General features: G+C 45.9%; 1 protein-coding gene and 1 long non-coding RNA gene across 5 annotated transcripts in view; one reads left to right on the top strand and one right to left on the bottom strand.

Moving 5' to 3' along the window:
• Positions 1–15,935, top strand: part of CTNNA2 (catenin alpha 2) — a 1,425,647-nt gene that overhangs the window by 1,215,213 nt on the left and 194,499 nt on the right. For 2 of the 4 annotated variants that reach the window (XM_083180541.1, XM_083180424.1), the window contains exons 13-14: positions 1,090–1,140; positions 14,006–14,157. In XM_083180541.1, the coding sequence (XP_083036667.1) occupies positions 1,090–1,140; positions 14,006–14,157 (203 nt within the window). The remainder of the gene's footprint in view (positions 1–1,089; positions 1,141–14,005; positions 14,158–15,935) is intronic. The other 2 variants (XM_083180611.1, XM_083180478.1) reach the window with 1 other exon arrangement.
• LOC146073492 (uncharacterized) overlaps positions 1–15,935 on the bottom strand; it is a 31,619-nt gene that overhangs the window by 8,587 nt on the left and 7,097 nt on the right. The gene's annotated exons all lie outside the window — the stretch shown is intronic.

Raw genomic sequence — 15,935 nt, 5'->3', positions numbered from 1 at the left:
GGGCAACTGCCCATCATGCCCAATGGGAAAGACGGCACTGAGTGTCGCTGCTCCCCCTCCCCCTGGCTTCATCCCATTGTACTTGCTACATAATATCTTGAAGAGCATGTCAGCAAGATTGCACAATACAGCCAATTGTAGTGACTTTTCTGACTCATTCCTTTATTCCTGCATTCACAGACATAATAATGGGTTATATCCTGTTTACAAGTACAGCTTAACTCTTATTACAGGTCATATTTATGTCTCTGTCATACAATGGTCTATAGAAATGCACTGACTGGGAATAAGTATGAAATGGTGCAACAGAGAAAGACAGATTCTAACATCACGCAATGTATGAAATATCCCCAATAAAGGAGGTGTACCTCTCACCCATAGACCCCTATGGAGAGATAGAACTAGGGACGGCCATCGATCATTGGTGATTAAAAATCATCCCTGATTTATGGCCGATGTCGAACACTTTTCCCATCAATGGGGAAAAACCAGATGGTTTCCTTCCACCTATTTCACAGCAAAACCAGTGTTTTTTTTTCCCAAAGTGCCAGGACACGGAGCAAAGCTCCACCCCCTGACAACCCTGAAGCCCCGCCCTTATGTTCTGATTGGCCCACGGGTCAGTCAAAGAAAATGGATGACCTTCGATTGCAAAAACTATCGACGGTCATCCATCACATAGTTTGTTGCTATCAATGCCTGGCTGCAGTAGCACCATTGATGGAAACCATCGATGGTGACTGCACCGATGGCCATCCCTAGATAGAACCAGTCTTCATCTGCTAATTCTGGGATAGGAGAATTATTGCAGGAAACAGGGTACCACAAGGGGAAATTTTATTGAGATCATTGCATGAGGCTCATAACACAGACAACCAGTGAGGAGAAGAGAGTACATTACCACAATAAAGAGAGACTACACAGTGACAACTCATGATAGAGCACCACCTACTGTCCTCCCAGTATAGTCACTCAAATAATACTAAACCTTTAGCTGTTGCTGTTCTCTAACACTCCCCTCTCAACAGCTGACGCTTAGCGCACTAAATCCATTTTCCTTGATTAATAGCTTGTGATGTCTTTCCCCAGGTCGAGGCTTTGTAAAGATGTCTGCAATCATGTCCTCAGTTGGACAGCACTGTAAGTTAAGAAATCCTTGTTCTTGTAGCTCTCTCAATGTGTTTGGTTCTCGGGTTAGCTCGTTCTGTCTGCGTTAGCATAAAATACATCCTTGGTTGTCTCCAAAGATTTGTGTGTTGATTCTGCCTGCTGTTATCCAAGGTTGGCTAACAGCTGTCTCAGCCCTATGACCTCTTGACTTGCATGTGCTGCTACCGCTGCAATGTTTTCCGCTTCTGTTGAAGGAAGTGTTTACAGATGATTGTTTTCTGCTCGAATTAGCGTTTATCCCTTTGTACAGCTTTCCATTCCATATGGCCTCAGCTTGCAGACTTTTATACAAGAGACTCTGGCTTCTGTTGTAACGTCATGTCTGGTGGCAGGGGCAATGTACAGGGATTTTCTGTTGTGTTTTTGTGTTGGTGTTGAGGAAAAGGTGGGGAACCACCTTGGCTATTCATTTCCTTTGCGTAATTGCTTTCCGTGGGAGTGCTTACTGTATATCCCAAAACCCACCAATTTCCTATGTCTTATGCTTAAGGTCCATCTATCTTCACCTCGCTCAATTTAACTAGTTATTGTGTTGTGTTTCAAAGGTCTTTTGTCAAAGTTCTTGTTGAAGGCTTGTGGTGTTTCCGTTCCATCCCCTTCTCGCTTGAATAAGACTACACAATAAGCCACTCCAGGCTGTTGGCGTGGTAAAAAAAAAAGAGTCTACTTTGCTCTTCTCAACATCCTTTATGAATTATTTTATTGCAGCCTACTTCAGGCTATTCTGTATATGGTTTTCTTAAGCTTGCATGCTCGGACTGGCCTTTGGTAGTCTTCAAATCCTGGTGGTTGTTCCATGTAACTATCCTGCAGCAGTTTGCCATAAGGGAAGGCTGTTTTGACAACCAAGTTTTACTTGGCATTCGCTGTAAGCAAAGTCCTGGCTGTAATGGCTAGGGCAAATGTTTCATTATAACCCTTTCCTTTCTTCTTTGAACATCTGTTGGCCTTCGGTCACCATCTGGTGAACATCTGGTGGCTTTCTACATGTCACTATTAGCATCTGTACGGTGACTCTGAAGGACCTGTTTTTACCTTTCTCCTTGCTGGAACATCAAAGAGATTGGGTTGTCGTGCTCCAACTTCCTCATCAGATGCCCTTCTGATTGATGAGATGATCCCCTTCTGAGTGATTAGATGATCCCCCTTCTAAGTGATGAGACGATCCTTCCCGGGATGTGTATGTCACGGGGTGGTCTGGATGCTCTGCTGTTGATTCTAGGAATTATGGCTCTTGGGCTTTAGCTTGTATGCAGTAATTGTAGTGCTGGAGAAGATGACAGTATGAGACACTATATCGGGCCCTGCATTTGCAGTCCGTGTATGCCTTCTGGGTGTCTTTGCATAGTCTCTACTGTAACTTTGAGGTGTTGAGACAATATAGGTATTAATCTGTTGTGACTTCGAGCAACACCCTTCTTCCTTTTAGGATAATTGACTTGTTATCTTGTAATTGGATGAGATGTCCTCTAGCCGCCATGTGCAGTATAGAGTCCACCTTCCAAGCTAGGTCTATAATGCTACTGTAAGGAACACATTATCAGGCAGAACTTAGTTGTTTCATCGATAGTGTAATCTGCACGCTTAGGGGTATATTCACTATATTTACTGCAGCCATTCATACCCTTTTGATGTGAAAGTAAACATGGCCGGACACGGTGCCTGGCTAATTTACAATCACCAAAATGCAGCTGATTTGCCTAATTTATATACGGCAAGGTCAGCCGAATTGGGCTGACATGAATGTATACACCATCAATAGAACATGGCCCTATGTGACCATTTACAGTTGTTTGCACTGGTGAATTTGAATGTCAAATAGACCACGTTATTATTTAGCTGAAGCCTGCACAGATCAGTGAGATCCATGCGATGCTTCTCTGTGTTAAAAAAATAAATACATTTAAAAAAAAACATCATGGGGTGGCCCCCCCACCCGACTATAACCAGCCCTGGGCTCATTGAGCCACAGGGCTCCAGCTATGCTGTGTGTCAACGGCTGATGGGTCAGACTCACAAGATTCAGTCGTCTGCACCATGCAAAAGCAGCATTCACAGGTGGGTCCTATCACACAGTCCAGCCGCAGCACAGGCTGATAGGTACCAGGCAGGAACCGCCCTGTCCCCTATTGCAGATGTTAGCAGGGCTCCTGGGGTAGAGCTGATACTCTATTGTATGCAGCAGCAGGTGCACTGCAGAGCTCCACTGGAAGAGCAGTGGTCACACTTGGATCCTGCTGTGCACCACACAGGTGCTGCTGTACATGCAGGTGCTCCTTCAGGGCTTGGAGCCTGGAGGAAGGCGTCTCCATTGCCTTTGGGAGTTATGCCCCTGAGCTCCTCCAGTCACCCTGGGGAGGTGGGGACCACTCCAATAAAGGTCCCCCCCCCTCTACAGTGCCCCTGTCCCCAGTGTCCCTGGGCTGTGGGCACCAGGCTGATAGCAATGTGTAATAATAAGAATAAATAACTTTTAGGTTATGTTGTGGAACTAGAAGTCCCAGCACGCCTCCCCCCACATGCAGAGACTTGGAGAACCACAAGTCCCAGCTGAGCCTTGTAGTTCTACAACATAATCAGTAGCCAAATAAAAGACACAGACACACTGAAAAATAAAACTTGAATGCATACTACAAGCATCCATCCATACTTACCTATAGGGTCCTCTGTAGGCCAGTCCACTTCTCCTGTAGAATCCATAGGTGCCTGTGATATAAATTATACTCTTCAGCTCTTCTGCCATAGGTCACGTGCTCTTCATTCCAAAGTTAACATCCAGGGAAGAAAAAGCAAAACACAAGGGTCCCGACACCCTACTAACTGAGGAACCGCAAGTGTGTTTACACTTGCGGCTCCTCACTCGAACGGAGGGATTTTCCGGTGACGGCATTCACTGGGTCCTCCCCCAGCCAATCAGCTGTTTGCAGCTCCAAAGACGCCTATATTAGAGTTTAACATGGACGTCTATGGGAGGTTCCCATCATAGAAGCCATGTTAACGTTTTAACTTGTACGAGAGATAAGAAGTTTTATTACTCGTATGTATTTGGCTGCCGGCTGTTTCCATGGTAATATTCAGTACACTGCATATGTCAGGTATACTGCACTGAGGTACGTCGGACAACCACCAGGGTGGCACTACTGTCGCCAACATTACATTTATTTTATCCTTTGCCAAGCCTCAGTTCCTATAGTTTGGGTTAGTCTGCTTGTGTAATGCACACCTCCTCAAATGTTCCCACATTAGGTACTGTATCTGGCCCAGTCCTCTGCATTGTGCACTGTGCCAGCCACCTGCCACTTCTGCCCATGTTATGACCGGTTAGCTAAGCGGTTTATTTTGCAGCTGTATTATAGTGATGGAGAAGATTGTCTCCCCTGTGCCGGGGTCTGAGAGTTGCATATGTGCAGCAGCAACCTCAGTTCCCTCTCTGTACTGAATAAAGCATGTCCGGTCCTGAGCCTCGTCCTATTCATCTGGGGAACCAATTTACTGTACCTGACAGGGAAGAAAAATGGTGGATTACGTCAATGTTGGATTGCCAAACTCCAAATACAATAACTGTACAGAACTGTTGTTCTCTTTCTCTCTTACCGAACTTGTTGGAAAGGAACTTCTAACAACCAGAATATACCCTGGGAAAGAATGGAACTGGTACTTGTTTCCTAGCAGGGTGCCCACTAAGCTATTTGCTATTATAGTGAAATCGCATCGCACATTGCATCGCATGGCTTTTTGTGCGATCTCAGTAGTTAATTTAGTTAATTTATTCACTGCACCCTGAGTGAAATCGCATCGCAGATGAGATCAGATGAGATGAGATCTCAGTAGTTCATATGGTAAAACACCTAAAACAGCACCTCTCTCCACGAAGCATGGCGAGCGCAGTGGAACGCATCCTCCAACCTTTTAATACCACCACTACCCACGTCGGCGTGGAGTTGATTTTATATAGTATGGCAAGCAAAGCGAGCCACCGAGCCCGAAGTGTGGCGAGCGTACGCGGATTACTTTACATGTATTCTGCATCCCCTCGTGGGGCTCGCTGCGCTCGCCATGCTTCAGGCTCGGTGGCTCGCCACACTAGATAAATTAAACTCCACGCTGACGTGGATAGTGCGGGTACGAAAAGGTCGGAGGATGCTTTCCGCCGCCCCTCACGGGGCTCGCCACGCTTCGGAGAGTGGTGTTGTTTTAGGTGTTTTACCATATGAACTACTGAGATCGCATCTCATCTCACATCTCATGCCACAAAAAAGGGCTATGGATGCGATTTCACTCAGGGTGCAGTGAATAAATTAACTAAATTAACTACTGAGCGTACGTAGGAAATCTGGGCGCCCTGCTAGGAAACAAGTACCATGGAACTTTCTGTACTAGATACTGGAATATTTAGTTGCGCCGTTTGGGCGCTTTGATATCTTACTGTGTATATACTGTATAGACTCCCGTTGAACATCAACGTCCTGTCAGAAGAGTATTGGAATGTTTAAGGACTCATGGACTATATATTAGATAATGCCTCTTTGAGACTGAGCGTATCCTGCTTCTTGGTTATATAGTGTATACTCAATGTATTGACTTGGTTATTGAAAAGTGGCCAGTGTCTCAAGACATCATAAAAGACCACCACTATAGGGATTCTCTATCCATTGTAGATTTTTTTACTAGAAGCTTTCCTAAGATAGAACCAGTTTTTGCAACCCAGTACGAAGTATCTCTTGAATGGACAAATTCAGTACACGAGGCAATTAGTCCATGAAAGGTGAACTTCCAGCCTATTACTGCTTGGATTCATCCAGATCCTCATCAGTCAGCCATAGTAGAGCCAATATAGTATAGATATTATAGGTACTGTTTCTTCAATTTCAACTTTCATTCATGGTCAAAGCCAAGAAGAAGAATTTGTAATAGACAAACCTGGGTCTTCTGTGCTACCATAAAACATTTGTATGTCCTTGATAGATGGAGTTTATGGCTTACAAGAGTGTTGGGAAGAAAAAAAATAGATTTTACCCAGATGTAATTTTTGAAATGTCCAATATTGTCTGGGACACCAGGAAGTCACATCGTATAGAGGAAAAGTGTCAGCAAGTTTGGTCCAGCCGGTATCATGGTGCTGATCCTTTTGCTTTCATTCCTCTATAATGAACAGTGGATGATATCTGCACACTAAGGAGAAGATGGACTAAAGGGCCCATTACACTTGTGAGATTTTGTCAGATTTGACCCAATTCAGATGGATTGGGCCAATTTATCTGACAAAATCTGATGTGCCTGATGTGTAGGACCCAATGCACAATCCCGAGAATTGGTCTAACCACGAGATTGATCCTCCTGCACATAGGATAAATCTCAAGTCAATCAGGTCCAATTTGTTGGACAACAAGTTGGGCACGTGTAAGGGGGCCTTTACTCACAACGGTGATCTGCTAGAGTAGACCGCCCATGTTTGGCAGTTACCTGAAACCCTGGTTTCTGCTCCTGTCCGGTATAAATGACCCCCAGACCTAGCATACCCATTCTCTGACGTCCCATGTACTCACCTTGCTGCTGTGTTATATTACTCTCTCTCTCTCTCGCTATCCACATTGCCTGTGAATGAGCCAGACCCTTGGACCTGTATCAGACTAGGCTCACCCCTGCTTTGCATGCTGCGTATATGTGTGCTACCAGCAACTGTATTACCGATATTGCCAGCACCTGTTCAGTCTACGTTGCTTACTTGCATCACGTACTGTACATCATTTCCACAGATTAGCCTCTAACTACAGACCTCTCGCTACTGTGGTCCTCTCTCAATATACTAAAGGTAACCTAACTACCATACTAACGGGACATTCTGTCTGTAGGTTACATCTCTGTTATGTACTGAATTATGATTACACATATTAGGGAAGTTCCTTACAAGCAGAAGATACCACAGGCCCTGTGCCAAGATCAAAGATTCTGTTTAAAGTAAGAGACTTATGTGAGTAATACGCTCAGAGTTCTTATTGGCTGATTGGGATCCTAGGAAACTCTTACACCCTCATTGGGTTTTGTTTTTAAGCTGCTTTGTACAACAGTTACTGTACAGTATGTCGACCCAGAGTAACAGAACCATTTAACGTGCATTAAGCGTTCTAAAACAGACAAGTGCATACATTTGCTCATGACAGCCAATCAGATAGCAGGATGTACTATAGAAATAATAGATAATGGTAAATTTACTAAGATGGGAGTTCTTTTGAAGATAGAATGTTTGCCAATATCAACCAATCAGATTCTATCTATTTTCTTTTAGAAGGTCCTAAATAAATAAGACATCAATTATTAATGGTTGTAATGGGCAACATCCCATCTCAGTAAATTGACCCCACAGAATCTGTTTGGGGTAACGTCTCCACTTGATACATCTACCCTCTTGGTGAGGACATGAGCAGGTGATGGCAGCGTTGACGCGTTTCGCATTTCCTACTTCCATCAGAGTCATCCTTCCTAGCACTTCATTGCAGATGATTGATATCCTTTTAATAAGAGACCATGTTGTGAACTATGATGACATTAAAAATACAGGGTGAAGATACGTTCTCATTTCTAATTTCACTAATGGCTTACCCAATCGCAGACATTATCTCTACTTTTGTTTTAGCTAATTTATCACATAGACATTTAATCTGATAAAGGACTGCGTGTCACGTGATCTTCTCATGAACAACCTCCATGCTTCTCTATCATAATTGATATTGATGACCTGTACAGGGATCATGGTTGATCCAACATACTCTCCATTGCTAAAGGCAAGATATGCTAATGTTAATCAAGCAAATGGATAGCACTGAGATAAAAGCAGGAACGTGCTCTTAGGTTTCCATGATTGGTGAGAAGTATTTTTGGACAAAATCCTCAATCACAGATGGTTGTGTACCGGCACATATACTCATAATGGTGCTGGTCCAGCTGCAAGCTTGCTGTGATAGTATTCCATATAACAGACCAGATGTCTATTCAAAGTTATCTTATGGCACTCTTAACTGTAACACCTACTGTACATGTACGGCACCATCACCCCTAATCATACTGCACTGTGACACCTAAACATACTGCACCATCACGCCTAATCATACTGCACTGTGACACCTAAACATACTGCACCATCACGCCTAATCATACTGCACTGTCTGTGACACATAAAATACTGCACCGTCACTCCTAATCATACTGCACCGTGACCCCTAAACATACTGCACGTGGTGCCTAAACATACTGCACCGTCACTCCTAATCATACTGCACCATCAAGCCTAAACATACTGCACCGTCACTCCTAAACGTACTGCACCGATACACCTAAACATACTGCACCATCACTCCTAATCATACTGCACCATCACGCCTAAACATACTGCACCGCTACGCCTAAACATACTGCACCGTGACACCTAAACATACTGCACCGTCACACCTAAACATAATGCACCGTGACACCTAAACATACTGCACCGTGAAAACCAATCATACTGCACCGTGACACCTAAACATACTGCACCGTGACAACCAAACATACTGCACCGTCAGTCCTAAACATACTGCACCGTCACTCCTAAACATACTGCACCGTCACTCCTAATCATACTGCACCGTCACTCCTAATCATACTGCACCATCACTCCTAAACATACTGCACCATCACTCCTAATCATACTGCACCGTCACTCCTAATCATACTGCACCATCACTCCTAAACATACTGCACCATCACTCCTAATCATACTGCACCGTCACTCCTAATCATACTGCACCGTCACTCCTAATAATACTGCACCGTCACTCCTAAAGATACTGCACCATAACTCCTAAACATACTGCACCGTCACTCCTAATCGTACTGCCCCGTCACTCCTAATCATACTGCACCGTCACTCCTAATCATACTGCACCGTCATTCCTAAACATACTGCACTGTGACACCTAAACATACTGTACCATCACTCCTAATCATACTGCATCATCACTCCTAATTGTACTGCACCGTCACTCCTAATCGTACTGCACCGTCACTCCTAATCGTACTGCACCGTCACTCCTAATCGTACTGCACCGTCACTCCTAATCGTACTGCACCGTCACTCCTAAACATACTGCACCATGAGGCCAAAACAAACTGCACCGTCACTCCTAATCATACTGCACCATCACATCTAAACATACTGCACCATGAGGCCTAAACATACTGCACCGTCACTCCTAATCATACTGCACCGTCACTCCTAAACATACTGCACTGTGACACCTAAACATACTGTACCATCACTCCTAAACATACTGCACCGTCACGCCTAAACATACTGCACTGTGACACCTAAACATACTGCACCGTGACAACCAAACATACTGCACCGTCAGTCCTAAACATACTGCACTGTCACTCCTATACATACTGCATTGTCACTCCTAATCATACTGCACCGTCACTCCTAATCATACTGCATCATCACTCCTAATTGTACTGCACCGTCACTCCTAATCGTACTGCACCGTCACTCCTAATCGTACTGCACCGTCACTCCTAATCGTACTGCACCGTCACTCCTAATCGTACTGCACCGTCACTCCTAAACATACTGCACCATGAGGCCAAAACAAACTGCACCGTCACTCCTAATCATACTGCACCATCACATCTAAACATACTGCACCATGAGGCCTAAACATACTGCACCGTCACTCCTAATCATACTGCACCGTCACTCCTAAACATACTGCACTGTGACACCTAAACATACTGTACCATCACTCCTAAACATACTGCACCGTCACGCCTAAACATACTGCACTGTGACACCTAAACATACTGCACCGTGACAACCAAACATACTGCACCGTCAGTCCTAAACATACTGCACTGTCACTCCTATACATACTGCATTGTCACTCCTAATCATACTGCACCGTCACTCCTAATCATACTGCACCATCACTCCTAAACATACTGCACCGTCACTCCTAATCATACTGCACCGTCACTCCTAATCATACTGCATCATCAGTCCTAATCGTACTGCACATAACTCCTAAACATACAGCACCGTCACTGCTAATCATACTGCACCGTCACTCTTAATCATACTGCACCGTCACTCCTAAACATACTGCACCGTCACTCCTAAAAATACTGCACCATACTCCTAAACATACTGCACAGATACACCTAAACATACTGCACCGTCACTCCTAACATACCGCACCGTCACTCCTAAACATACTGCACCGATACACCTAAACATACTGCACCGTCACTCCTAAACATACTGCGCCCTCACTCCTAATCATACTGCACCGTCACTCCTAAACATACTGCACCCTAACTCCTAAACATACTGCACCGTCACTGCTAATCATACTGCATCGTCACTCTTAATCATACTGCACCGTCACTCTTCATCATACTGCACCGTCACTCCTAAACATACTGCACCGTCACTCCTAAAATTACTGCACCGTACTCCTAAACATACTGCTCCGATACACCTAAACATACTGCACCGTCACTCCTAACATACCGCACTGTCACTCCTAAACATACTGCACCAATACACCTAAACATACTGCACCGTCACTCCTAAACATACTGCACCATGACACCTAAACAAACTGCACCGTGACGCCTAAACATACTGCACCGTGAGGGCCTAAACATACAGCACCGTGACACCTAAACATACTGCACTGTGACAGCTACACATACTGCACCGCTACGCCTAAACATACTGCACCATGACACCTAAACATACTGTACCGTGACACCTAAACATACTGCACCGTGATACCTAAACATACTGCAACGTGACGTCTAAACATACTGCACCAAGACACGTAAACATACTACACGATACACCTAAACATACTGCACTGTGACGCCTAAACATACAGCATCGTGACACCTAAACATACTGCACTGTGACACCTAAACATACTGCACCACGACGGGTAAACACACTGCGCCGTCACTCCTAAACATACTGCACCATGATGCCTAAACATACTGCACCAAGACACGTAAACATACTACACCGATACACCTAAACATACTGCACCGTGACACCTAAACATACTGCACTGTGACGGCTATACATACTGCACCACTATGCCTAAACATACTGCACTGTGACACCTAAACATACTGTACCATAACTTCTAAACCTACTGCACCGTCACTCTTAATCATACTGCACCGTCACTCTTAATCATACTGCACCGTCACTCCTAAACATACTGCACCGTCACTCCTAGCATATCGCACCGTCACTCCTAAACATACTGCACCATGACACCTAAACATACTGCACCGTCACTCCTAAACATACTGCACCATGACACCTAAACATACTGCACCGTGACGCCTAAACATACTGCACTGTGATGCCTAAACATACAGCACTGTGACACCTAAACATACTGCACTGTGACAGCTACACATACTGCACCGCTACGCCTAAACATACTGCACCATGACACCTAAACATACTGTACCGTGACACCTAAACATACTGCACCATGACACCTAAACATACTGCACCGTGACCTCTAAACATACTGCACCAAGACACGTAAACATACTACACTGATACACCTAAACATACTGCACTGTGACGCCTAAACATACAGCATCGTGACACCTAAACATACTGCACTGTGACACCTAAACATACTGCACCACGACGGGTAAACACACTGCGCCGTCACTGCTAAACATACTGCACCCTGACGCCTAAACATACTGCACCGAGACACGTAAACATACTATACCGATACACCTAAACACACTGCACCGTGCCACCTAAACATACTGCATTGTGACAGCTATAGATACTGCACCGCTACGCCTAAACATACTGCACTGTGACACCTAAACATACTATACCGTGACACCTAAACATACTGCACCTTGACGTCTAAACATACTGCACCAAGACACGTAAACATACTACACCGATACACCTAAACATACTGCACCGTGATGCCTAAACATACAGCATCGTGACACCTAAACATACTTCACTGTGACTTCTACACATACTGCACTGTGATGCCTAAACATTCTGCACCATGACGGGTAAACACACTGCACCATGACGGGTAAACATACTGCGCCATTACTCCTAAAAACACTGCACCGTGACACCAATTCACACTGCGCCGTGACACCAATACACACTGCACGTGACACCAATACACACTGCGCCGTGACACCAATACACACTGCGCCGTGACAACAATATACCCTGCGCCGTGACACCAATACACACTGCGTTGTGACACCAATACACACTGCGCCGTGACACCAATACACACTGCGCAGTGACACCAATACACACTGTGCTGTGACACCAATACACACTGCACCGTGACACCAATACACACTGTGCCGTGACACCAATACACACTGTACTGTGACACCAATACACACTGTACTGTGACACCAATACACACTGCACCGTGACACCAATACACACTGCACCATGACACCAATACACACTGCACCATGACACCAATACACACTGCACCATGACACCAATACACACTACACCATGAGACCTAAACACACTACACCACACACTGCACCGTGACACCTAAACACACTGCACCACACACTGCACCACACACTGCACTGTATTCCTATTACCTCTGAGAGATTTGTCTTGTCTCACTTTCTATGTCCGAACTGTTCTATCAAGCCTGAATAATGCTTCTAATTGCTATAATGGGAATAGGTACATTAGGGTGTTGTATACTGTAATTGTTCCATAGAAAATACAGCATTTGGATGTGGTGTACACCAACATGAGAATAAATATATATTTATACATATGTTATATACATATACCAGACATTACACATACACTACGTGGCATTTATTGCAATGTGCATTGGGCTGATTCATGGTCGTACGCTGTCATTGTTATCCCAGCTGAGCGATTATCGGCCGAGGGTTCCAGTAAAAATCCCGCCAAAGCTATGGCACTACCGCCATGTAACCACTGCACTTCACTGGATAATATGGAGCTGCCATCTCAGTTGCGCTGACCATTCTCAGTGACCACAGACCCACCCGGCTTTGTATTGACTTACTTTTGGTCAATGTTGATCAGTTTAAAATCAATCTTAATTGATGTGTTGAGCTTCTAGGGCTAAAACATTTCCACACATTTACTGACGGATGCATATTTATGTTCATTTTTAAATGTTAGTAAAGTGCGTTCTAGCCTCGGAAGCCCAACACTGATTAAAAAGGGCGATTTTAAATCGATCAACATCGGCTAAAATAGTAAATATACCCTCGGGTGCAATGTTTGCCTAATCTGCGTCCGGTGCTGTGTACGCATCTGTGACGGTTCTGGTGGCTGTTGCAAAAATGGCCGCTGTGGTGGCGTTAGCGCACACCTACGAATCCGTCAGTGTGTTGTATACAGGACATATTTATAGCAAAGCAAAATGCTGGTCATCCTTATATTGTTCTGTGTTCCTTGTTGTGCGGAGCCCTTCTCTGAGTGATGATGCTTAGGGTAAATTCACGTTGGAGTCTCCCATCCGCACTTTAATGTCAGTTTCATGAAGTGTAGTGTTATCTATCAGCCAATCACAGGTCTTACTCCAGGCAGCTGCTGATGTTGTTATATTTCTTCTTTTCTACACTTCACAACAATATGTGACAGATAGACCATCAGCGCCGGTGGAACACGGTTCTGTCCCCTGGGCCTAGCGCCAGTGACAGCACTTTGCACAGGGACTACTGCAGTAGATAAGGAGAACACAGTGTAACGCTCATCTCCCCTTCTTCTCTCCCTGTGAAGTGATGCCCCGCTTTGCTGAACAAGTGGAGGTGGCGATAGAAGCCCTGAGCACAAATATCCCCCAACCGTTTGAAGAGAACGAATTTATCGACGCCTCCCGCCTGGTGTATGACGGCGTGCGGGATATCAGGAAAGCTGTGCTCATGATCAGGGTAAGGTTTTGCGTCCTAGTGTTATACAATATATCTATATGCATTAAGTCTTTATGTATGCACATTACTATATTGCCCTAGATTTTTGCTACATGGCATCTTTGCAGCATAAATGTTTTTCTAAGCACTCTCAGCCAATCAGCAGCCGGCCTATCTTTTGAATGGTTCTTTCAAATTCTGCCACTGCTGTCGGCAGTGTCCGCTCAGCTCTTCCCGGACACTGCAGACTGCCCTCCCCACTGCACCCACACCCCCTGGATGCTCAGCTCTTCCCGGACACTGCAGACTGCCCTCCCCACTGCGGCGCTGCACCCACACCCCCCTGGACGCTCAGCTCTTCCCGGACACTGCAGACTGCCCTCCCCACTGCACCCACACCCGCTGGACGCTCAGCTCTTCCCGGACACTGCAGACTGCCCTCCCCACTGCACCCACACCCCCTGGACGCTCAGCTCTTCCCGTACACTGCAGACTGCCCTCCCCACTGCGGCGCTGCACCCACACCCCCTGGATGCTCAGCTCTTCCCGGACACTGCAGACTGCCGTCCCCACTGCGGCGCTGCACCCACACCCCCTGGACGCTCAGCTCTTCCCGGACACTGCAGACTGCCCTCCCCACTGCACCCACACCCCCTGGATGCTCAGCTCTTCCCGGACACTGCAGACTGCCGTCCCCACTGCGGCGCTGCACCCACACCCCCTGGACGCTCAGCTCTTCCCGGACACTGCAGACTGCCCTCCCCACTGTGACGCTGCACCCACACCCCCCTGGACGCTCAGTGCAGCCAGCACCCCACACTGGCCGTCCCCTCACATAGGTGTGTGTCAGCAGTGGTTCACCGCTGGCACACACCTACTGATCGGACCCAACACATCGTGGGTGCTAAAAAAGCACCCGCGATGTGACTCTGATGGGTCCAATCTGACAGATTAAACCTGCAGCAGGTTCAATTTGTAGGGTCCGACCCGATGCACACGGGACCGCGCAGTGGGTCAGATGGGGTGTCAAACACATCCGATTTGATGATTTCTCAGCCCAATCCGTTAGGAATCGGGCGAAATCAGCCCAAATCGGATAGGTGTATGGTTACCAGCCAGCCCATTAATGCCCCACATGCTGGGCTTGTGGTTCTCCAAGAATCTACATATGGGGAGGCTTGCTGGGACTTGTGGTTCCACAGCACAACCCAGTGTTATTTTATTTTAGCCCTCACAATTTTTTTTTTTACTTTCATACACGTTATACACTTTCTTGGACAGAACCATGCACAGATCGCACAGAACCATGCACAGATCGCACAGGACCATGCACAGATCTCACAGAACCATGCACAGATCGCACCTAACAGGGGCGGATTGGGATATAAAACCAGCCCGGGAAATTTATGGAAGCAGCCCAGGGGGCGGGGTCTGCTAAGGGGGTGGAGTCTGGCAAGAGGGGGAGGATCCCTACTAATAGAATCTGATTCAGCGTTGCATGCAGTTGCAGCCTTCCTTGTACTTTTTTTATGCAGTTGCATATGTAACTTTATGCTAATGCTGCAACACTGCCACCATTGGCTGCATTATTGAAACATTCACCAGCCCTATCCTAGGTGCAAATCATCCGTCTCGGTCTGGCCTTCAATGCAAGCAAATCAGCTTCTTTGTATGCAACCACTTTCAGCAACTTGCCCATATCACTCTGATAAGTCACCCATACTGTGAATAGCTGACCCTCTGTAACCCCAAGGAAAGTAGAACACATTTAAAATACACTTGTTAGTGCCTGTGCCACA

This window comes from Crinia signifera, chromosome 1 (assembly GCF_055691185.1).
Source record: "Crinia signifera chromosome 1, ASM5569118v1, whole genome shotgun sequence".
In the NCBI taxonomy this organism is placed as follows: Eukaryota; Metazoa; Chordata; class Amphibia; order Anura; family Myobatrachidae; genus Crinia; species Crinia signifera.
This window is presented reverse-complemented; position numbering and strand designations above follow the sequence as displayed.